At 53.4% G+C, this 24,125-nt stretch overlaps 1 protein-coding gene across 15 annotated transcripts in view; it reads right to left on the bottom strand.

Moving 5' to 3' along the window:
• BANP (BTG3 associated nuclear protein) overlaps window positions 1-24,125 on the bottom strand; it is a 116,731-nt gene that overhangs the window by 53,345 nt on the left and 39,261 nt on the right. For 11 of the 15 annotated variants that reach the window (XM_073796296.1, XM_073796297.1, XM_073796295.1 and 8 more), the window contains exons 5-7: window positions 12,378-12,494; window positions 10,810-10,985; window positions 1,672-1,911 (exon numbers count right to left, since the gene is read on the bottom strand). In XM_073796296.1, coding sequence (XP_073652397.1) covers window positions 1,672-1,911; window positions 10,810-10,985; window positions 12,378-12,494 — 533 coding nt within the window. The remainder of the gene's footprint in view (window positions 1-1,671; window positions 1,912-10,809; window positions 10,986-12,377; window positions 12,495-24,125) is intronic. The other 4 variants (XM_073796301.1, XM_073796300.1, XM_033846348.2 and 1 more) reach the window with 1 other exon arrangement.

A 24,125-nucleotide genomic window follows, 5' to 3' on the forward strand; every position in this document is an offset into this window, starting at 1 on the left:
GTTCGATCACTGGCTGGGGACCTGAGATCCCACATGCTGCACGGCGAGACCAAAACATTAGAAAAAAAAGAAAAAACTGTAAGCTAGATGTACAGGGCAATTTGGGCTGCTTACACCCAGCGCTGTCCGCACGGCTCCCGGCCAGCCCCCAGACGCGCCCCCCCTTCTCCCAGGCACAGGGGCCTCCGAGAGAACGCAGGCAGGCCGGCCTCGCACCAAAACACCCTCCGGCCCACCGCTGGCTCCACTGTAAGCACGACCACCCCGCTGCCTAGAGAACCGGTGACCCCTGCAACACGCAGCAGCCATGGCGGCCCCCAGGTGACCCTCAGTCCAAGCCTGACATTCCGGCTCATGATTCCAGAACCCCTGGCATCAGCCGGCATGCTGTGAGGGTCCCGGCAGGCACCGTGCTCTAGAGCGGGGGCGCTGCCTGTCATGAAAGCAACATTCTTTTGGAACACGGTCACGCCGATCCGTCCGCATTGTGAGAGCGGCTGCTTTCAGAGCCCGGCAGGTACGACCCAGGCCTCACAAAGCCTAGAACACAGACGGCAAAGCCCTTACGCACCTGTCAGTTGGCCTGGGCTCTGCCCGCCGTGCCCGGCTTTCTTCCCCCCCGAGGGCTGACCTCAGCGCGTCCCACGGGTGGGTTCTCAGGAGCCACCCCACATGATTCCCAGCCTCCGAGACACACACGGGGACTCGGAATGGCCGGGGCCATGAGCTGGGGACCAGGAGGACGAGCCCCCTGGGGTGAGGCAGGGACTGGACGCCCAGCTGAGTACCTGTCAGGAAAACCCGCAGCCAGGCCACCCCCCAACTTCCACCAAGGTCAGTGTGCAGACACAGGAAAGACAACTCCGCCTGTGCATGAAGGCTCCCGGAGAGCTCCTCTCCCTGCTTCTCACCGTCTGCACCCAAAGGCCCGGGGATCGCCGTCAGAGCTCTGTGTGAGCAACGAGGTCCCCCGGGCAGGGTGGCACCCCTTCTCTATTGTGAGACAGTGAACTCTGGGTAATTGTTTTCCATTCCGCTTCGCTAACTCAGACTCTCCAGCACCAGGTTTTTCAGACGTGACCACCTAACCCTCCTGCCGGAAGCCTACGTGCTTCTCGCGCGTCTTTATCGTCAGACGTGACCACCTAACCCTCCTGCCGGAAGCCTACGTGCTTCCCACGCGTCTTTATCGTCAGACGTGACCACCTAACCCTCCTGCCGGAAGCCTACGTGCTTCCCGCGCGTCTTTATCGTAAGCCGTGTCGAACGCCCTCTGGGTCGGGCGGGCTCTCGGGTGAAACCAGGCCAGCGGGTGCTGACGAGCAGGAAGCGGGCACGCCGCACCCCTTCCAGATGTCACCCGGACGATGCCGTCACGACAGACTCCAGCCTGCGCCACCCTCGCAGCCACGCGGGGGATCCAGATCCCTATGACGAGGTCCCCGGCCCCACCAGCGACGGCAGCCCAGAACCCCAGCCCTCTAGGACAGGGACGAGGCGGGTGGCCTGCCTGTGCCCTGGGCAGCCCTTCCTAAAGGAAACGTTCAATCCGCAAAGGGCTCTCTTGGCCCGTGCCCAGGTCTGACCCAGAGCCCCCTCCCCCCGACAGCATGGTCCCACCCCCAGCGGAGCCCTCCCGCGGCCGGCACGGGGGTGGCGGCAGACACTCACAGCGGATGCCGTAGATGGTGAGGGGGTCGAGCTGCTTCTTGCCGTGCTTGCCCTGGCCCGAGAGGTTGGAGACGGCCTGCACCTCGCGGTGGAAGAGGTAGTCCAGCAGCGTGAGCGCCATCTTCTCGGCCGTGCGGCAGTTGGTGCTGATGTGCAGCATGTCGGAGGGGATGATGGCGCAGCGCACCCGCATCTCGGGGTTGTTCTCGTCCCCCAGCCACGTGCCATTGGGGTAGTCCTCTGCGAGAGAGAGGGGTCTCGGTGAGCTCCGGCCACTGCCCCCGCTCTCTCTACCTCCAGCAAGGCGGCCCGGGCCGTCCCCAGGACAGGCAGGGGGCCCACAGAGAGGAACAGGGCAGCTGGCGCTCCTCCCGCCCAGAAGGAGAGGCGGGAGACCCCTGTCTGCGAGCCCACCGGCGCCCCGCCAGCTCCGTCTGGGATGAGAGACGATTTGGGAGGCACACAGTGGGCACTGGGCCTCCCGGCTACACCCTGACCAAGTGGGCCAGCGTCCCCCACCCAGCCTCCCTCTCTGTCACAGCCTCCCAGGAGTTGCAGGATCGACCACGTGTGTGAAAGGGCTTGACGGCTGTCAAACAAACATCAACTTTAAAAAGCCTTATCGTTTGGCAAAAGGAAACTCCACGTATGATCACAAATCAAGAGGACTCTTGACTCGCTTGGACATCTGGCCGCTCTCCAAACGCTCCCTTCTGATCCTAACGTGGAGGCAAGTTAAGGTGTGAGCGGCGGCCCCTGAAAGCACCAGCGCCGGGCGGCGATAAGGGGGAGAGTTAGAGCCTCTAAGAGGGACGCAGCTTCCTGCCGAGGCCGGCGGGCCTTTAAGCCGTGTCCCAGCCAACAGGGTCATCACTGTTTCAAGATTTCTCACGCGATTTGTTTTGAAATGTCCTGATATTTACATTCTGGCCTCTACGCGCAAAGAAGGCCCCACAAGGGCAGCCAGCCCCGCCTGGCTTTGCCGCAGGCCTGGAACAGAGCACGAGGCCCAGAGGCCAGCCGGTCTGTGACTCGCACCCCCTGCCCTGCCACGCCACAGGCAGCCGCTCCTGGCCGGGCTCCTGAATCACAGGACATCCTCCGACACCAGGCGAGGCTCTGCAACCCCGTCAGGACGACCACGTCACCGATGGGCTGGGGCGGCCGCTGGAAGGGCCGGGGCGGCCGCTGGAAGGGCCAGGGAGGCTGAGCTCCTGACTTCAGCTAAGGACAAAGAACAAATCACAGATCTGATTTTTGGAACTCGGAATCAGAGGTAAGTCAGAAGAATCATTTCTCAGGAACACAGATGGTTTAGAAGTGAAGAGGTAGAGCTACGAGCACAGGCTCGGATACGTGCAGTTTTCTCGCCAGCAGCCACCTGTTACGTTCACCTGCCTACAGGAAAGCTAGTGGACACGTGATCTAAACGTGGACGGAAAGCGACTTTTAGAGGCGCTGTCTCTCAGTCATCCCTGGAATGCCAAGAAGGCTCCAACTCCTGGAGAGTTTATTAGTTTACCTACAGACACTGGGCAACTCTACGCCTGGCACTGGGTCTAGTGCTCAGGATCTAAACCCTCAGTGAATGTAGGATCACAGGCTTAATTACACCAGAGTGGAAGGACCACCCTCCCTCCACCTGCGGCCATCAAGCCACAAGCAAATAGAGGGAGGGACAGGGAGGGGAGTGGGGGGGGGAGGGGCAGGCCGCTGCAGGAGGGGCGCCGCGTTGGACTCAAGGACAGTGGGCTGCAGGCTCTACCCCACTGCCACGGGGCCAGAGAGCCTTGCGCTTTTCTCAGAAACAAGTACCATGAATTCTACAAGGCCGGCTCCCGCATTTAGATAATATCTTTAAAGCAAAGTAAACGCTGGGCAGGAGCTCAGCATCATTTTCCAAACCGCGAGTCAACATCTCATCAAAGTGACGCTGAGCGTGCGTGGAGGTGGCGGGATGGCCGTTCCGTCCAAGAGCGAGGCCGGCTCGGCTTCTCCATCACTGACTCCGACTGAGAGCCGGCTTCCCCGGGGGCTGCCCGCACACGCGCCCCCTCCTCGGCTCCCCAGCCCCGGAAGCATCCTCTTTGCCAGAGCCCTCGCACATGCACCATGACAGAACCAGAGGCCGCGGGGCTGGGGGTTGGGGGTCAGGGACAGAGTCCTGCCAGCCCCCAGCAAGGGGGCCTCGGCTCTCTGGCCGGGGCAAGGAGCGCCCCACCTGTCCAAGCCCCAGACCTGGCCCTACTGCTCCAACAGCGATGCACCAGAGCAAGGGCCACCTTCCTTGCAGACGCCACCCCGGACAGCCTCAGCCTCCCAGCTCCAGCGACAACCGAGAAAGGCGGGGCCACGCCACGCCATCCCACGCACACAGCGGGGTCACACGTGGGTAAAGGCAGACACTGTCAAACTGATCCAGGAGGAAGGAACGAAAAAGCGACCTCACCTATTAAACTTAATTCTTAGGAAGGCAAAACACCAAGTTAAATGAATGAAAGCGTTCACAAAGGAAAGCCAAGCCTCATTTTTACGTAAAGAATGACCATCCTCAGACCGATCAGAAACTCCCCAGGCTTCACGGATGATCTCTACGAGCTGTGCTGCAGAGGAGAACATGGAAAGGGCCGGACGGGCTCAGTGAGGAAGCGACCGGCTGGCCACCGTGAGCGGGAGGGCGCGCGTGGCCACTGCAACGGGCTCTGCGGGCCCGCGAGGGCTGTTTCCTCGCCCAGTCCCCTGCTGACACGTGGCCACGGATGAACGCCCAGCCCCAGAGCTGGCAGAGGGGCCTCCAGGAGTATTACCAGGACATTCTGGAGGAGGAAACACGGCATTTTAAATTCCTACAGAAGTTATTATTTCAGGGAATACTGCTCCCCCCAAAAAATAAATTAGTCTAAAAATTAACTATTTTCCCTCCCTATCACTCCGGAAAATAATGGCTTAAACATCTCTGGTCATGTAGGAAATTGTCCAGAAAGTGTCTTTCAAACACCTCAAAATTTTGCAAGGCATTTTATAACCTGTCTACAACCTAACTTCCTTCATGCTGTGAGTCTCAGGTGTGTGGTCATCTGACCAGCAAGAAGCCCGAGCCAGGCGGACAAGAAACACAGCCTGCAGCAAGTCTGACTAACACAGCCATTGTCGTGGGAACAGAGGACCCCTCCGGGGCAGGGAGGACCAGGGCTGCACGGTCACTGCCGAGGCACTCCCGGGAGACGGCAGCGCCTCCACACTCCCTGGCCCAGACGCTAGGGCGCACAGTCCTCACCCAGGTGCGAGGACCACACCTGCTGACTCCGCCCCAAGTCACCTCTGACCCGACCCGAGAGCCGGAGCCCAGCCTGGGCCCAGCTTCCCACCAGTGACAATGAATCTCGTCTTTTAAATGTAAAACAAGACGGAGCACCAGCCCACATAAATATTTGAGAAATCTGCCTTTTGACAATTCAGAAAGGATATATTTATTTTACTAAAATAGCTTGGTCCAGTTTTGGCATCTGAAACAATAGATTCTAGTGGCTTTATTTAAAAACTACCAGTTGGGTTATAAGAAAAATAAACTTGCTTTCTATTCCAATCATTTAAATCTTTAATTAAATTAACTGACATTTCTAAAAACGCTATTCAAAGAAAAACCTTCAGCAGTAGCTTCAACTTTCTTACCAAACAGTTCAGAATACAAATACTTCTTGTGAGGGTCTATTTTAGTTCTAGGAAAATGAAACGAACGGGAGAAAGCCCCAAGACGAAAAAGATGGCCACAGTCTCAGGGTCGCCGACTTGACAGAGAGATAAAGCAGCTACCTGTGCCATGCCTCCCCTGCTCCCCACCCGCTGACACACATGCATACATACATGTGTATACACAGAACACACACGTCCATACAGGCACGCACACACACGCACCGGCACACGTCCCGAGGCAGTTGATGCACACACCAGCACGTCCACTGACACCAGGGAGCCTTGGTTCCGAGCCACTCGGCTGGGCCCGGGCCTAGGCGTGGGAGCTAATCGCGTGGGGCAAAGACAAGACAGTATCTACTCCGCGCCTCCTGCGTGCCAGGACTTCACATGCCTTACTGCAACTCAGGGACTCTGAGAAAACGCGACACAAGGCGTCACCACTCCTCCAAAGCAAAGGGCAAACTGCGAGTCCTCCGACAGCAGCCTGCATGCCCTGCACACACGTCACGCAGGCTGGGAGGTCACCAGCACTCCAAATGCCACCCCGGAACCAAGCCCAGCCCAGCGCCCGGGCTCTCTCCAAAGACGCCGGTGTTCCGTCCAGGGGGCCCCAGAAGCCTCTAAGTCCTGTGCGGGCAGCTGTGATGGAGGGAAGGGCCCCCAGGATGGGCCACTCGGACACTTGCTGCCTTGGCTCCCAGACGCCCTGGCCGCCAGTCCCCCTCGGCGATCACTCACAACAGGCTTGGTCTCTGCAGCCACGAGAGGGGACCACCAGGGAGGCGTTTCAGTGTCCACCCAAGGGATGGTGACGACGCAGGCTCTGAGGTGAACGGGGTGTCCACACACGGCCCAGGGGGTCACATGAGGTCAGGTCCTCGAGGCCGGCTCCAGCACCTCTGGGCCAGCCTCAGAGGACACCTCGTGCCCACGAGCAGGGATCAGGCTGTGTTTCCATTGGGCTTTTATAAAGGCTGCCCAAGCTGGTTACGAAGTTCTCTACATGTGAGGTGCGGGCTGGGGGTGGGGGGGACCAAGTGGCCCCGGGAAGGGGCTCAAGGAGGCTTTCCAGAACAGGCCCTGTGGGCCGCCTCTCAGCATGGACCACACTCCGTCCTCGGAAGCTGTCGCCTGTTTCTGAGCCCTTGTGAATTAAGGTGTTTACACCCTGACTGTGAGCCTCATTCAAGGGTGACGCCTGCAGTGAATCGGTAACACTCCAACCAACCACAGAACCTGACAGCTTGCCCTCCTGGCTTTAGACACAGTAAACTATGGGCCTGCAGCCCAAGCGCCTCTGCTCCTTTGGGACTGACGTGACATCTTCAAGCTATGGACAGATCGACAATTTGGGGTTTTTAAACTGGGAATTCGAAAGCGTTAGGTTACATACAGGATAATGCTGGAGGGAAAGGGAAAACACAAACGTCTCTGGCACTGCGGCCAATTCCAACCCCCGAGGCTGGGCCCATCCCACAGAACCACGTGGCCACACCTTGGACGGAGCCCAGCCTCTTCCGGGGAATCCCGCCCGCTGAGCACAGTCGTCATGAGCTCAACCGTGACAAGAGCGAGTGTCCAAGGACACTTGGCAGAAAGAGCAAGAGCGCTGGGCAGAGACGGGGTGTCCACATGCTGGGTCCCACATGCCGACCCGAGACTCGGCGAGGGATGCTGGGACGCCACCCTCCGGCCACTCTCCTCTGATCTGGGATCAGTGACCATTCACTACGGGGTCCTGCACAAAGACCCACTGACGTTGTTACACTACTCCTCTTTCTTAATCCTGCTCTTGTCAGCAGCCTACTTATGACGGCTGCTAAAATGCGTTTTAACGTTACCAAATACACAAAGAATTTATGCAGGGACTTCCCAGGCGGTCCAGTCGTTAAGACTTTGCCTTCCAATGCAGGGGGTGCAGGTGCGACCTCCAGTCGGGGAGCTAAGATCCCACATGCCTCGCGGCCAGAACACCAAAACATAAGACAACACCAATATTGTAACAAACTCACTAAAGACTTTAGAAATGGTCCACATCAAAACAAATCTTTAAAATAAAAAGGATTTGTGTTAAGAAAAGTTCACGTAAAATAAATTATGTGAACAAATTCTCAAGAAATGTTGCTGGCTAAACTTCCTCCTCAGCACACGTACAGCTGCAGTTTCGTGAACACAGCAATTTGTACTGATCTTGTTTCGTAGCCCACAGCCCAGCAACACCCCGGAGAAGGTGCCCCAGGGTCCCCGTGCTGTGCCTGACAGCCCTGCTGAACCACCCGCTCCTCCCAGACTTCATCTCCCTGCCCTGCCCCCCACCCCAGCACAGATATGCGAGTATCTGTATCTATTTATACTCACAGATACGTGAGTATAAATCACTTCATTGACTCGGGGCTTTGCAACATATACAAGGCTGATTTCTGACAATAATTCAATTATAACAGAAGTACTTCCCTATTAAAGGCAAGTACCAAACGTTTTACATGCAGGATTAGTCAAGTTCTGTAAGAATTATCAAATGCATAAACGGCAGGAATTAAACTCTTTATTAAGAATCTAACTAAATCTCTTCATTAATGCACAGATCCCACTTTTGGTCCATTTTGGCTAATCTGTTTCTCTGACTCAGTTCACCAGCTTAATCTTGGAACGATGAACCCCACACACTTTCAGTACTTCCCAAAGATCGGGGTAAACGAAGGCCTTGTGCCGGGGAAGAGAAGGGCAAGAGCTAAGAGCTAAGCCTGCAGCTCACCGCTCCCCACCGTCAGCGTTTCTCTGATCCAAACGGAGCTGGTGCCGTGACAGCCAGCACTGCCGATTAACGCACGGGTAAATCCCCTGGCGCCGCTCCAGTATAATAAAGATCTGCTAGGGGACGGCATGCCAATTCGTGCAGACAATGCGGAATTCTTAAGAAATAGCCATTCTGAAACTCTGCGGTTCTCTGCAATCAGGCACAGAAATACTTTTATAAGAAGAGAAGAACGTCTGTCTACGTGCAGCCCTGGGCTCTTATCAGGAAGTAAGACGACTCCACCTAAGGCCGAGCCTCCAGCCCTTCAGCGCCTACATCTTATCCCCATTTCTCTGACAGGAAGTCGCTGACTGGACGCTCCCCAGTCGAGCAAGCTATTCTGGTCCCGGGAGGACGCGGGAGGGAAGCAGCGAATCCGACTCTCAGTGCATCATAAATGTCACCAGATGTTGGCCACAGGACGCCACTGCAGGCCCGTGTGAGACGTTCGCAGATTAGCTCTTTTGCCCACATTTACGTGCACACACCGGCGGTCTCTGTTCCATCTTCCCAAACCCCGTGCCAACCGAGGTGGCTCAACCTGACATTCTCAGGACGTAGAACTGCAGGGGGGTGGGGGGGGACACATTCCCGAGGACAGTGGCAGCAAGCTTGCACTCAGACACACAGAAAACCTGTACTTTTTTCCCTACAGATTTTAATGCTAATAAGCTCAAATTCGGATCCCTTTTTGTAAGCTCACGTTAGAGTCAGTCTGCAGTCCCCCCTGAAATATATTTCACATTAATCAGATCACATTAGGGCATACAAACTTAAAAGATGACATTTTTGGTTTTTATGATAACCCCAGACTCCCCCCAAATTATCCAATGTCATGTTTCAGAGCTGAGGCCGTTTAAACCAAACAAGTTAGGCCTAAAGTACACAGCTAGACCTACGGGAGTATTTACCCAAAATCCACATGGAAAAAGAATAAGAACAATTAGCTTTCTCTGCAATTGTTACAGATGTAATTTTCATTCGATATCCACTAAGATGAAATCAGGAGCAACCCTCTTTTCCTCAAGTCTAATGAGTAGAGAGACTAGCTGCCCTGACCCAGCAATTCCACTCCCAGGTATCAGCCCAAGAAAAATGAAGACACGCACAAAAACCTACACACAAACGTTCAGAGCAGCACTGTTTGTGACAGTCAGAAAGTGGGAACGCCAGCGTCCATCAACGGGTGACAGATCAGCAAAGTGTGGCCTATCTACACACTTAGATGGGCCGTCATCCGGCCATAAAGAGGAATGAAGGACTGGTGCATGTACAACGGGAGGGCACCACGTGCTTCCACTCGTATGAAACATCCACAACAGGCAACCCCACAGACAGGAAGCAGATCAGAGGTGGCAGGGCTGGAGGCTGGAGCACGGGGGTACTGCTGTGGGGTCTCTTTGGGGTGGTAAAAATACCCTGCAATTAGACAGGGGTGATGTGCACCCTCTACCGGCACGTCTGCTTTAAAATGGTCAGTTTTATGGAATGGAAATTAGACCTCAATTTTTTTTCTAAGTGGCCCAGTTTGCTTTTTCTCTGTTCCCTGCTCTGCCATCTCAACCCTAGCAACTTATGTTAGAGGTGAATGACGTTTTAAGGAAAACATTTTCAATGCTTCAGATGTGGTAACAAGTCTAACAGGAAAATCTTTGTAGAAAAATCTATACTGTGCTCTTAGGAAACATCAACGACTCAGACGGAGAAGCAGAAACACCTCACCAGCCCTTCCTAGTTAACAGATTATAGGCTTGAGGACCCAGTGACACGATGCTACATCTGCCCAGTTCCCTCCTCTCTCTCTGCGCTATTTTGGGAAACACTGACTCAGCCCTCAAGAGAAGGGCAAAGCTGCCAGGTGGCAGGAACCCTCTGGAGGGCATGCCAGGCCACCACCTGGACCCAGAGCCAGGTGAGAGTGGACCCCAGACCCAGCAGGAGAAAGGATGCTCCCCCTATATCACAGTGGGCAGGGGCAGCGTGGACTCAACGTGGACGTGTGGCCCCTCTGAGTCTGCGTGAGGCCCTCATCAGAGACACAGGACAGAGCTGTGGTCAGACAAGTGAGCCAACCGATAGCTCTCAAGTTACAGCTGTCCATCATCGGAAAGCCTCCAGAGCTAGATTCAATAAGCAAACCTGACTGAAAACGATTATGTAAATCTGCATCAACGTGGAGAGATTTCTACTACGCAATGGGGAAAAGCGAGTTACAAACTCGTAAATCTAGCGTGTATGTTAACGCAGAAAAAGCCCAGAGGGTTTCTGGAGATCTCTGGATGAGGAATGTCTCCGGTTATTTGTACTTTCTTTGTCATTTTCATATCTTAGCATCTTTCAAAAACAATAAACATATATTACTTTTCTAAAAAGCAGGGGAAAAAATTACAGCTGACACCGGAACAATGTGGGGGGTTTCGACCCTCCATGTGGTCCGGGATCCACACGTAACTGCTAGTGGGCCCCCCGTGAACGCAGCGCCCCATATTCACGACTCCCCGTGTGCAGATCGTACAACGCTGTAACAACTACTAGTGAACAGTCCACGTGTCATGGACCCGCGCAGTTTCAGCCCGAGTTGTTCAAGAGCCGCGGCACGCCCATTACCGTCCACGCGGAGAAGAGGAGCAGCTTCGAGGACGCACCTTCCGAGTTCAGGGTGATGAGGGTGACGTTGTTGCCGATGTTCTGACTTCCTGACTGTCCACAGTTGGAAACGGAGTCGCTGGCCTCGGACCCGCTCTCCCCGTCCTCATTGTGGCTGTCCTCCTGACCTGGCACCTTCACCACGATGGTGTTCTGCCGACGCCCGGGCACCGCGCTGCGCGGGAAACAGAGACACCAGCAGTGTGGTGAGAGCAGCACAGCAACACGCAGAGACGGTTCTGTACCCCGACGTTCTCCCCTTCACGTCTCACAGAAGCTACCTCTGCACACGCACTGGGCCACCAGCCTTCCCTCAGCTCTTTCTACTCAGATTAATAGCAGGAGACAGCCTGTGGCTCCAAGAAACTGTATGAAACTTGGAACGTTTAAAAACATGTTTACATCACAAAAGAAGTGAAATCACAACCCACTGTGACTCAAGGCCTAGAACGCTCCCTTCCGATCATGGAGGTAACCCTACAAAACGCTGACGTTTGAATCAGGGTGAGATTGAGGCCGTGTCAAAGGAAAGGCTGAGTGAGAGAAAGTATGTCTGCAGACCCAGACTGACTGCACCGATCCACTCCGTCCCGAGAGATGTCCTAGAAATGACCCGGCCTGTGAAGACGCAGCTCTCACTCCCAACTAGCCCACTGCCAGAAACCGCTCGAGGGGGCTAAAAAAGCCAGTCGAGGATCTCCTGGGGGGCATCCTTAGCACCACAAGGGACCCCGATACAGCGCAGTAAGGCACGGCCAGGAAACCAGACACCAGCCAGCTCCGAAACGGGCTCCATTACCCGGAGGCACGCTACTGCCTTCTGAATGACCTTTTCGACTTCCTTCGAGATGCTGCCGCGCACGGGGAAGGGGAAGCAGCGCGAGGTCCCTGCTTGCCGAGGCAAACCCCGGGGGGCTCCATCCTGGGGGCTGGACCTCGCTAAACGCTCCGGACCTGGCCACGACTCCGCCCTCGCGGGCACGAGGCACACGGACCCTCTGCTGCTCTGCCGGCCCACGGCCTCGGCCCGGAGCGTCCGCACCCACCTCCCGCGGCCGGTCTGCTTGGGGTCTGGGGCCCTGGGGACCTGGGCTACAGCCAGGTAGAAGCGGGACCGGCTGCAGGAGGGCCTGCGAGACTCGCCGGGAAGCAGCGCGGTGGGGCCGACGCCGGCGGGGCGCCAGCACACGAGGGGCGATGGTGCCCTCCACGCACTCCCGCCTCTGACCCAGGGTACAGCCAAAGCGTCTCCAAAGAAAAAGGGGTGGAAAAGGCACCACCTCGAAACGCCTCCGCCACTTCACCAACCAGAGGGGACGTCGCCGACCCGACATGCTCGGACAGACAAGACAGATGGGAGTGAGGTGAGAGGGCGGGATCCGCGCATCGTGGTGAGCACACAGGGTACCTCCCGCCGGCACGCGCGGCGGTGGACACAGGCCAGGCCGTCCTCCCCAGACCCTGGCCGCGGAGAACCCTGGGCCCAACGACACGGGCGCCCCAGGACGCCGCCCTGTCCCCGGGGCCCCAGCGGTGGCGGTGAGAGGTGGGGTGTCGTGCTACTGACTTGCTAATGATATTTTCCAGGGGATCCGGTGCCCTGCCGCTCAGGGGGTCTTCCATCTTGGCTACAACGGCGTTCTGCCGATCACTGTTGAGAATTACTGTAGTCTGGGGGACGACGCTAGGGAACAAAAGAATCACAGAGAAAAGAAGACCTTAACACGACAGCGTTCATTGTCAGAGCACAGAGTCATCAAAAGTCAGCGCCCACGCCCCAAGCTCCAGAGGGGAGGCCCCGGCAGGGCTGCGCTACGTGCACGGGTGACACCGGGCAAAGTGCGAGCCGGGGCTGGGCTTCTGAATGGAGAGTCTAGCTCTGCTCCTTGTTGGCACTGTCGGGAGAGTCGGGTTACAAATATTTACATGTTTACAGAGAAGAGACAGAGGTGTCACAGCTGTCACTGTGCAGGAAGGTTTCTGAAGGAGCAGGTCTGCATGAAAAGCAGCTTGAGACTTACTCACTGCATCCAGCGAATTCCCACGTGCAATCTGGGCTTTCGTGACCACTGTGCTTATCAGTTCCATCCCAGGATGTGAGTGTCATGACAGAAAGGGGCGAACACCTGCGGAGGGGCTGCGGGGGAACCGCCGGGCACTGACCTCTGGGTTCTGCTGGGCCAGTGCAGGAACTACAGCCAAGGGTCCGGGGACTTTGCTTCGAAGGAAACGATGCTACAAAAGAATTGTGCCCCCCCGGGGGCTCTTTCCGGAGGGAGGCATGTGTTTATTTATTTTTTTATTTTTTGAGACACGTGTTTAAACACGCGGGAGCCAGTGGCTCGTCTCTAAGCACAGTCGTCAAGATTTTTTGCTCATTAACCTTCCAGCCCTCAGAGCTTCCCGCCGTGCTTTGTGCAGAAAGAACAGGCACTCGAGATGTACAGCAGTGTTACCTGAGAGCAATGTCATGCCTGGATCTCTCTCTCCAAACTCCAAGTCGGGGAAACCCTGCTTTTACAGGAGGAAAGCCCATGAACCCAAAGGCACCCATGAGAAGCCAGCCCCTGTCCCAGCCACACCCTGTTAAATGTCCCCAAAAGCAGAGGCACAAATGGCACCGTGTCATGCGGAAGTGAATGGCAGGACCACAGGATATTTTCCTAAAAAAGAAGCATAATCGCCTGCATTCCACTCAAAGGTGTCAGCATTTTCTCAGCCGTGCTACTTAAGCATCAGTGACACCTGAACTAACCCACCAGATCCTGACCACCTACCCACAGGTCAGGCACCACAAGTGGCCAGGTACCGAGGTCACACACAGGGTACCCACACAAAGGTGTTCCCTCTCACCCCGATAGGACATCACGATGGACACGAGCACATTCAAGGTCTGAGATGTCTGCCGGAAATAAACAGGTTAAAATGGATTCACGCCAACATCCGGCAAAGTCGTTAGACTAAACACACCTCTGTTTCCTAAAGGACCTTAAGACCAAGGAAATGCTGGTCTGAGACAACCAGCTTCAAGCTGGAGCACAGGGAGCCCCGGGGCACCTGACCGTCGGGGGCCCCTCGGTGTGCAGATCCCGCAGGGCCTCAATTCCCAGACGCCCTCCTTCCAGAACGTTCTATGTCCTAAAGATGATGCCCCAGGAGAGCACCTCTGGCCAGTGTGGTTGTTCCCTTTCACAAAGCCTCCCCGCAATCACATTCAGGCACCCCGTCCATCCAGACGGAAGACAGCAGGCGCTCTGCGGGGGTCACTCCTTACCACTCGCCTCTGACAAAGCGCACGCAGGACCTACTTAGGGTTTCAGCTCACAGATAATCAAAGTAATCTGTGATGACAGACCACTAAGACTGCTGGCACACACCTGCAAGAAATGAGGACCTCCTCCATCTTCCACAGATTTATTTATGTAAACACAGCTTCTCAGAACTTCAAACTATAAAAACTGAAAACAGAAATGGAACCAACATTGAACCCTGCGTCATTTTAAGTGATAGATTACTCATAACCGTGCAGAGATTCAGGAATTAACTAACACTAAACCCCATCCATCTCAAGGGTAAATTCACAACACTGCATTGTTAACTATAAACTGGTAATAATTTACCCTGTTTTGTTCAACTGTGTACTAAGAACTGTAATGAGACCTCAATCCAGAAGAGCTTTTTTTTTTAACCCTCCAGGCCTCACGGTTACAGTAGATACATTTTTCAGCTTCAATTTCTATCCGTATTTCTGTTGCACAGGAATGCACCAGCCTGGCTGACAGGATAAAATCTTGTGAAGGAAATGAAGTGGGAAAGAAAGTTCAAAAAGCAAAAGGGACGATGTAAAATTTGACGGTCCAAAGCTTATTCATCAGGGGACTTGTTTTTAATGGATGATGGTATTTAGATTATAACAGAAACATTTAAGTGAGCAATGAATCTGTTTTTAAATACCAATATTAATATTCCAGAAAATACACCTTTCCACTAATGCAATTACGTCAACCTCAAGTTGTACAACTTAATATTTTGTTTTTCAAAAATTATGGAACATCCACATCACATGAAGACAGCAGGGCTTCCCTGGTGGCGCAGTGGTTGAGAGTCCACCTGCCGATGCAGGAGACACGGGTTCGTGTCCTGGTCCGGGAAGATCCCACATGCCGCGGAGCGGCTGGGCCCGTGAGCCATGGCCTCTGAGCCTGCGCGTCCGGAGCCTGTGCTCCGCAAAGGGAGAGGCCACAACAGTGAGAGGTTCGCGTACCGCAAAAAAAAAAAAAAAAAAAAAGAAGACAGCAGTAGTTATCCTGAGGGTCCGTACGGGGCAACTGTCACAGCACGTCAGTGTCCTGCCAAGGCCGAATCACAGCCCCAGGTACCCAGTCAGACACGATTCTGGGTGCTGCTGGGAAGGGGCTTTGCAGATGTGATAGAAAGTCCCAGTTGGTTGATGGTAAATTACTCGAGAGACAGATCACCCTGGGTGGGCCTGGCCTGATCGGGTGAGAGCTTTAAAAGGCAGTTTAAGGGCTTCCCTGGCGGTCCAGTGGTTAGGACTCTGCGCTTCCACTGCAGGGGGTACAGGATCGACCCCGGTTGGGGAACTAAGATCTCACATGCTGCGTGACATGGACAAACTAAATAAATAAATTAAATATTTAAAAAAATAATAATAAAAGGTTGCATGACATGGACAAACTAAATAAATAAATATTTAAAAAAATAATAATAAAAGGTTGCATGACATGGACAAACTAAATAAATAAATTAAATATTTAAAAAATAATAATAAAAGGTTGCATGACATGGACAAACTAAATAAATAAATTAAATATTTAAAAAAATAATAAGAAAAGGTTGCGTGACATGGACAAACTAAATAAATAAATTAAATATTTCAAAAAATAATAATAAAAGGCAGTTTAGGCTGTCCCCGATCTTGGAGACTCCAAACAGCTCCTGCCCATGGGGTGCCACCTGGTGACGATGCCCCCTGCCTGTCCACCTGCCACACAGACTGTGCACATGCTTGGCTGCCTCCACAGCCGTGTGAGCCAATTCCGAGTGGGAAGCCCCTTAGACTGGGTGCTGGCTGTCCCCACACACACCCCTCCCACTGCTTCTGCTTCTCTGGGAATCCTGTGTAAGCGGCAGCGTGACACCGAGGGCGGGAAAGCGACACTGGGACCCCGCTGGCACCAACCCCGGGCCTCGTTCAGATCGCACCAGTCTCCACGTGCGCCTGTCGTGCTGCCTCCCGGACACGCCCACCCTCCCTCCCCAGCGCACCCGCTAACCTGCTCCCTGTCTACCGCTCGGACGGACGCGGAGGATGTCACAGAGGTGGGAGCATGGGGCGTGGGACCTCTGAGCCACCTCTGCTGACACCTCCCAGGAGGCCAGGCCCAAGCATGTGCCTAGGGGCACACCCGCATGTTTAACCTTTCACCCAGACAGGGGCCTTCGGGGTGTTTGCAGGTTTGGTTATTACAAACAAAGCGGCCATGGCCATTCATGTGGAGGTTCTGTGTGAACATGAGTTTCCATTTCTCTGGGATAAGTGCCCAAGAACGTGCTTGCTGGGCCACACGGTGAGGACATTTTAACGGCGAGAAATGCTTCCGATCTGTTTCCAGAGCCGCTGCCCCGTCTTACACGCCTACCAGCAGCGGCGCGAGGCCCGGGGTCTCCGTGTCCCGCCGGCATCTGGAGGGTCCCTGCTGTGTCCAGCTGTCTCCTGTCCTCGTCTCCCTGCTGGCTAGCGCTGCTGAGCTCCTTTTCACGCGCTCACTCACCAGCCGCCTCTCCTCTCCGGTAAAAGAGCTGTTTCTGCTTTCTGCCGATTTTCCACTTGGATTGTTTGACTTTCCACTGTTGAGTTTTGAGAGGTCTTTCTTCTAGACATTCCACTAGTCCTTTATCAGATATGCGGTTTGCAGTTTCTCCTGGTCGGTCGCTTCTTTTCAGCTCCTAACAGGTCTTTCAAGGAGCGTAAGTTTTTAATCTCGATTGAGTCCACTCTCTCTTTTATTTTTCATGGATAATGCTGTTGGTGTGACGTCTCAGAAGCCTCTGCCTAGCCCCAGGTCCCACAGGTTTTCTCCTGTGTTTTCATCCCAAAGTTTTACAGTCTTACATTTTATGTTGCAATCTGTGATCCATTTTAAATCAATTGCTGCTCAAGGTGTGAGGTTTCCACCGAGGTTCATTTCTTTCATTTTGCCTGCGGAAACTACTCCCGCACCATGTGTTCAAAAAGCTGTCCTTCCTCCATCAAATTGCTTTTGCACCTTTGTCAAAATCTAGCCGGCATATTTGTGTGGGTCTATTTCTGGGCTCTCTATTCAGTTCCACTGATCAATTTATCTATTCCTCGGTCATTCTGGTTTTTAAAACTTTATGTGCTCAGTTCATTCTTTCACAGTCTTAAACCATTATTTATACCTTTACTTAGAACTGTATGTCAGTTTTCAAAGTTCCTGTTAAATAAAAACTTAGCCAAAAGGGAAAAGGGAAATGCCTAGACCCACAGACCATCCTGATTGTTTTAATTCTAAGATGAGGCTAACGCGCAAGCTGAACACTCTTGCCTAATTCTAAGATTATGCTAGTTACACACAAGCTGAATACTCTGGCCTAAGGACATTACCATCCAGAAGTAAAGCACGCCCTACAGCTTGTGACCTGTGACCACGTGCCGAGGGCTGCCCGCCCTGGCAGACAGTGACTGTGAGCGCAGGGCCCCCACCACCTCCGCGGGGCAGTCACGCAGGGGCCGCCCCCCTCAGGCAGGACTGCCCCAGGGCCCCGCGTGAAACAAAGCCTCAAACCTGGAGCGGGCACTGTGGTACCTTCCCCGCACAGATAGCCAACAGCCCGTCCAAGATCACACAGCCACTCAGTGGCAATGGCAGGTTTGAGCCCAAAGTCCTCAAGCAGCAGAGCCAACGTCCTTTACCAAAGTCAGTGAAGCCGGACCTGCACCCCACGACTCCCTGAGCATCAGAATCTCCTGGGGAAGCGAGGGCCCGCCCTGGAGAGCCTGGACTTCTCTTTTTTTAACAATTCCCCCAGGTGATTCTGATGGGTGCCCCTGGTTTAAAACAACACCAAGCACAAAATCCCCGCCCACTGCTCCCAGTAGCACCAGCCTCCCCCAGAGCCCACCCGGTCCAGCCCACTGTGTATGTGACCTTCCGTCTGCTTTGTTCAGTGACGCATCCCGGCTGCCTAGACGAACGCCCAGGACACCGGCAAGCCTGTGTGTTCAAGGAGCAGCCTCAGATCTGAGGGGCAACCTCGGGCTCGCTCGGCTGGTCCATACTGCGAAAAAAAAGAACAGAGCAGGCGCCCACAGACGCGAGGCCCAGAGCACAGCCCAGGATGCCGTCCTCACTCAGGGCAACCTGCGTCCTGAGGGCTGACCGTGTGCGCCCAGCAGGCACGAGGCTGGCTGACGGCGTCGGACACTCGGTGAATGATTTCTCGGCCTCCCGGGGATCAAGGAGCACTAAGCGCTCACACGCGTCATCCCCTCACAGCAACCCTCGCTCACGACTTTTACTCGCCTTCTACTGATGAAGAAACTGATGCTTAGAAAGGGTAGAATCTGCCCAAGGTCTCATCACGTTCAGGTGACGGAGCCTGGATTCAAAGCCAAGAATCTCTCGTGCCCTTTGCCACTTGTTGGTGAACAACAGGAATAATCCTATTTCAACTACTGCTACCACTTACCCTTTCAGTGTTGGGGATTTTAATGGTTTTATTTTGATGGATTTAAAACCAAATATCTTCAGCTTTCAGAGCTGTCCTGGGAAACATTTCCAAGTTCTCTTACAAAGCGGCCTTCAGCCTCCCCTGAGTTTCAGAACACTGCTTGGTGAGCAGGTCAGAACGCCCTGTGCTGCTGCCCTAAAGCACCGGCTCCTCTGCCCCTTGCTCGTCAGTCCCACCACGTGACCATGGTTTGAATGGACACCGAGGCTGCCATCAGTGAACAAGCGGCCACGGACGTGGCTCAGGGCAGGCGGGGGCAGGTTGGGCATGGGGTTAAACCCCACCAGCACTCCTTAGGCTCCCTGGAGGAACGGGGTCCCTCGGGAAAAATCAGGTCTGTCCAAGCAGCATGGTCACCCCTTATTTCCAGTTTCCAAGGAGCAAGAAGAACGTCCACAAGCGCTGACTGTGAGTTCTCTGAGCAAAAGCTCATCCGGGAGCGGAGAGCAGCCGCCACCCGCAGCAGCGCGCCGTGGACACCAGATGCTCTAGGGCTGGGGCCGGGCTGGCGCACCCCGAGCATCCACAAGCGGGCGTCCACACAGGCTGGGGGCACTGCCGTCCTAGGAGAAGCTTCTAACCTTCCCAAGACAAGGCTAGGCGACTTAAAATGCCCAGAGGCGAGGCTGCGCGGCGGGGGGGCCGGGTCACGGTGCCTGCGCCAACTCCCAGCCGGCAAAGCCGGCCTCCAGAGTGACCTGCGGCCGCAACGGCGCACAGCAGCGCGGCTCACACGGGGCTGCCGCCTGCAGCCTGTGGCGAAAGGGACGCTCGCACACTGAGGTGTGGGCGCCACCCTGGCTCACACCTGAGTCAGCTTGACTTTGTGGCCTAGCGGACACTCCCTGTACATCCGCTTTAACCGTTAAAGAAAAGGCCACAGTGATCAGAAGCAGAGAGTGTCCACGCGAAAATAACATGAAATGCCTCCCTCCCCGGGAGGCCAGGGCTGCTCCTCCTTCCACGATAAGCCTCCCTTCCCAGGTGCCAAGGCCACGCCGACTCTGTGCGCATGCCGGTCTGTCCCGTGGGAACCCTGAAGGAGTGTGTGTGTCCCTGACCTGTCTGATGTTCCCTGTTCTGACGAGATGTAAAACTGTGCTGAAAACCCTGCTTCTCTGGAGCAGTCTTCTGTGCTACAGTCCTTAGTTTCACTCACGTAAAACTCTTCTCTGTTCATATTATAGATTGTTTATTGATTATTTTCGTCAGCACATGAGTGAGGCAGTCAAGTTGGGCATTATTTCTGCTCACACAATGATGCCCAATTTTGTTTTCTGTGGTGGGGGAGGAGTTCCAGCCGAATATTAAAAAGTGTGTGGGGCTTCCCTGGTGGTGCAGTGGTTAAGAATCCACCTGCCAATGCAGGGGACATGGGTTCGAGCCCTGGTCCGGGAAGATCCCACATGCCGCGGAGCAACTAAGCCCATGTGCCACAACTACTGAAGCCCGCACACCACAACTACTGAGCCCACGTGCCCGAACTACTGAGCCTGCGAGCCACAACTACTGAGCCCACGTGCCACAACTACTGAAGCCCGCACGCCTAGAGCCCGTGTTCCGCAACGAAAAAAGCCACCACAATGAGAAGCCTGTGCACAGCAATGAAGAGGAGACCCCGCTCGCCACAACTAGAGAAAGTCCATGTGCAGCAATGAAGACATGACGCAGCCAAAAATAAATAAATAAAATAAATCTTAAACAATAAATACAAAAATGAGAATAAAAAGTGTGCAAAAAATTGTTTGCCTCCCTCTCTCCTACCATTGAGCCTCACTACAGTGTATCTGCTGACACTGATCTTTCTGCAATTCAAAATTGTCACTCATCCAGCTCAGTTTTTGAAATGCTGAGTTTTGTGTAACCCTCTACTGACAGAAGCGAGCTCACAAGAATCTCGAGTAATCCTCTTTTCTGCTTATGAGAATATGCCAGCAGGAGGGTAAGGCACATATCCTTGGCTTTCCAGTTATAGTCCTGTCTCACATACAAGAACCGGGGTCCTGATAAAATACGAAATTGTGTCCCACGTATTGTACTTACAAAAAGAAAATTGTTTACTTTTTTTACCGGGGTCCTACAGTTTCAGTAAGAGCAAAAAAAGAGGGGTCGGGGGGACACTCAGTTAAACAATAAAACCAGATTTTTTATTAAATTAATAAAATAAATTAAAACAATAAATAAATTAAATTAAAACAATTTTGTTACTGTTTAACACTCAGTTAAACAATAAAACCAGATGCCCCAAGGTCCTCACACCTGAGAGGCAGGTAGGCTGGGGTCCACCATGACCCCCTGCCCCCTTTCATAGGTGCACCTGTTCTGGGAGATGCCACACAGCCAGGCTCCATTTCCAGGTGCCTTCCATGCAAACGTAGCCCCGGGACAAGTGCTCACGCATCCCAGAGGCCTTAGGGAGTAGGATGGAGGGCATGGGGTCTCAGGTCCCTGCGGGGAGAGCAGTGGGGGGACCAGAAATGCCACTTGGCGCCAAGAACATGAGCAGGAGGCACAAGTCCCAGGGGTCCTGGGCTGTGGCAGTTCCCGTAAATCAGCCAACAGCCAGGCATCTGAACAGTCACTAACATGTGTCTTAAAGGGTTTATTTCTCTAGCTTGCAGGTTAAAGATGAAAAGGTCATAAAAACCAGGATCCACAAAAACACTCTTAGGGATAAGAATAAATTAGCACTGAAACTTTGTTTCTAATACCGAAGGGGATGAGCAAAATACAGTGTAAAACCAACTCCCCCAAAATAACCAACTGCACCAGAGAAATGGGGCAACCTGCTGCCACGAACGTCAACCCCCAGCTGCCTGGAGCCAACAGGACCCAGAAGGCGTGGGATCCACCCCGCCCCCACCCCACAGAAGCCACAGCGCCCAGGACAGGACGCTGCAAGTGCAAAGTCACAGCCCCGAGGCAGCAGAAGAGCTGTGCGTCCCTTCTTCTCCTTCCCGAGGAGCTGCAGAGACGCCTGCTCACAGAAAGGCAGGCCTGGGAGTGGGGGACACCCCAGGCAGCCAGACCCTGGCACCCACAGCTCCATCCCCAACGAAAGGAGACAGGACGCCTCTAGGACTAGGCAAGGGACGTCTTGCACAGCCCGGAAGGAAGCGCTCAAACCAAACAAAAGACCCACGGGGGGGGGGGGGCGTCAAAGGTCACCAGAGCCACCGACGAGCACCCCCGACGGCCAAAGCTGGGACAGCGTGAGGCCAGTGCCTGAAGGGGCAGACGCTCCCTGGGACGTAGCGCGCGACTTCTGCTCCCTGAGCGGGGCTGGCACAGGGGCCGGGGAGGACAGCGCCTGCGCAGAGGCCAGGCCTGCCGCCGCTCAGCCCCGTGACCCGCCTCCACGCCACACAGACAGGCCACGCCGTGCTGCACCCCAGCAGAGGCGGTGGGAGGCCTTCACCTCTGCGACCGTCCTCCCCAAGCCACCAGGGGCACCCCACGAGACACCTGACCAGCACCCCCAAAAGCCATACAGACAAGGGGCTGAGTAAGTGCCGCAGGCCAGGAGCCCGAGGAGACTCAGCAACTGAATGTCACGTGGACCTACAGTGAAGAGAGAATATTATACAAATAAACTCCAGAGTTTCAACAAACAGGAAACCTCCTGAGGGACACAAATCAAACAATACCGTCTCAAGAAGTTCCACGTTTATTAAAGTTCTGCATTTATTAAAGAGATTGAATTCAAAATTAAAACCTAGGCCAGATGTCTTCACTGGCAAACTCTACCAGGTAGTTAAGGAGGAAATGAAACTAATCCTATAGAAACACTTTCAGAAAACAGACAATGGGCTTCCCTGGTGGCGCAGTAGTTGAGAATCCGCCTGCCAATGCAGGGGACACGGGTTCGAGCCCTGGTCCGGGAAGATCCCACATGCCTCAGAGCAACTAAGCCTGTGTGCCACAACTACTGAGCCTGCGCTCTAGAGCCTGTGAGCCACAACTACTGAGCCCATGTGCCACAACTACTGAAGCCCGTGCGCCTAGAGCCCGTGCTCCGCAACAAGAGAAGCCACCGCAATGAGAAGCCCGTGCACCACAATGAAGAGTAGCCCCCGCTCGCCGCAACTAGAGAAAGCCTGCGTGCAGTAACAAAGACCCAACGCAACCAAAAATAAATAAATTAATTAATTAATTACTTCTTTTAAAAAAACGGACAATGAGCTCACCTTCTGAGGCAAGCATTATCCTGATAACAAGACAGATAAAGACACGTCAAGAAAGAAAACTACAGACTAATACAATCCACAAACAGAGATGCAAAAATCCATAACCAGATATTAGCCGTCACTCCAAACACATAAAAAGGGTTCTACCCTACGATCGAGTCAGGCGTATTACGACAGAAATGCAAGGCTGCTTTAGTATCCAAAATCAAGCAGTGTAATTCACCGTAGCAACAGAATCAAGGAGGAAAAGCAAATGTCATCTCAAGTAGGTACATAAAAAGCAGGTAAACATTCAACGCCTGCTCAGGACAAAAACGCACAGAATAAGGGATCTAAGGGAACTTCTTCAGCCGGACAAAGAGCAGCTATGAAAAATGTGCAGCTAACATCACACTTAATGGTGAAAGGCTGGTTGCTTTCACTCAAAGACCAGAAATAAGGTAAAAATATTTTTTAAAAAGTATACACTGAAATGGAGATCACAGTCAGTGCGGCAAAGTAAGAAAAGGTACAGAACTTTGATAGGAAGTAAAACTTTTTAAAAACCCTACTGAAAAGCTACTAAAACAAGTGAATTTAGAAATAATTCAGGATAAAGGTCAGCAGAGAAAAGTCTACTGTATTTCTATATACTGCCAATGAACACGCAGAAGTTAAAATTTAAAACACAATACCATGTATTAGAGCATCTAAAAGTATGAAGTACTTAGAGATAAATTTAACAAATGCATGTAAGAGCTTTACAATGAAAACTATACGACACTGCTGAGAGGGATTAAAGACCTGCGAACATGGAGAGGTACACCTTGTGCGTGGATCAGAAGACTCAATGGTGTAAGGACGGCAGTTCTCTCCAAATGGTCTTCAGATTCAACACAACCCCAGTCATGAGGCATGAGCTATCCTAAAACTAGAGAAGTGCTCCAAACTATGAGAATGTACATCATCTATTAAAACTTCTGACTATACCTGCTTTGGTTATTAGACTGTATCTCTAATCTGTAGTCATGAGGTTAACAATCCCCTAAATTGTATGTATGTAAACTGTATGTTTTCTTTGATCGGTAGCCCTGACATGTACAGGGTATCAGGATTAGGCCACCAGAAGTACGCAGCTGTGAAAGGTAACCCACACCAGTCAGGAAAAGAAGTCATACATACACAAAATTAAATGGAAATCGCAAAATGCAAAATTCGATAAGGAAAGGATGAAGCAAATCCCTCATGGCTAAAACCAAACCATCTCTTCACAATTCAAACAACCCTATCTTGTCACAGTCCAAAGCCTATGAAATGCTGTACTTTCGACCTTAAACTCTGAACAATATGACTACCCAGAGACGCTGGGGCGG

Source organism: Tursiops truncatus, chromosome 19 (genome assembly GCF_011762595.2).
Source record: "Tursiops truncatus isolate mTurTru1 chromosome 19, mTurTru1.mat.Y, whole genome shotgun sequence".
Taxonomy (NCBI): Eukaryota; Metazoa; Chordata; class Mammalia; order Artiodactyla; family Delphinidae; genus Tursiops; species Tursiops truncatus.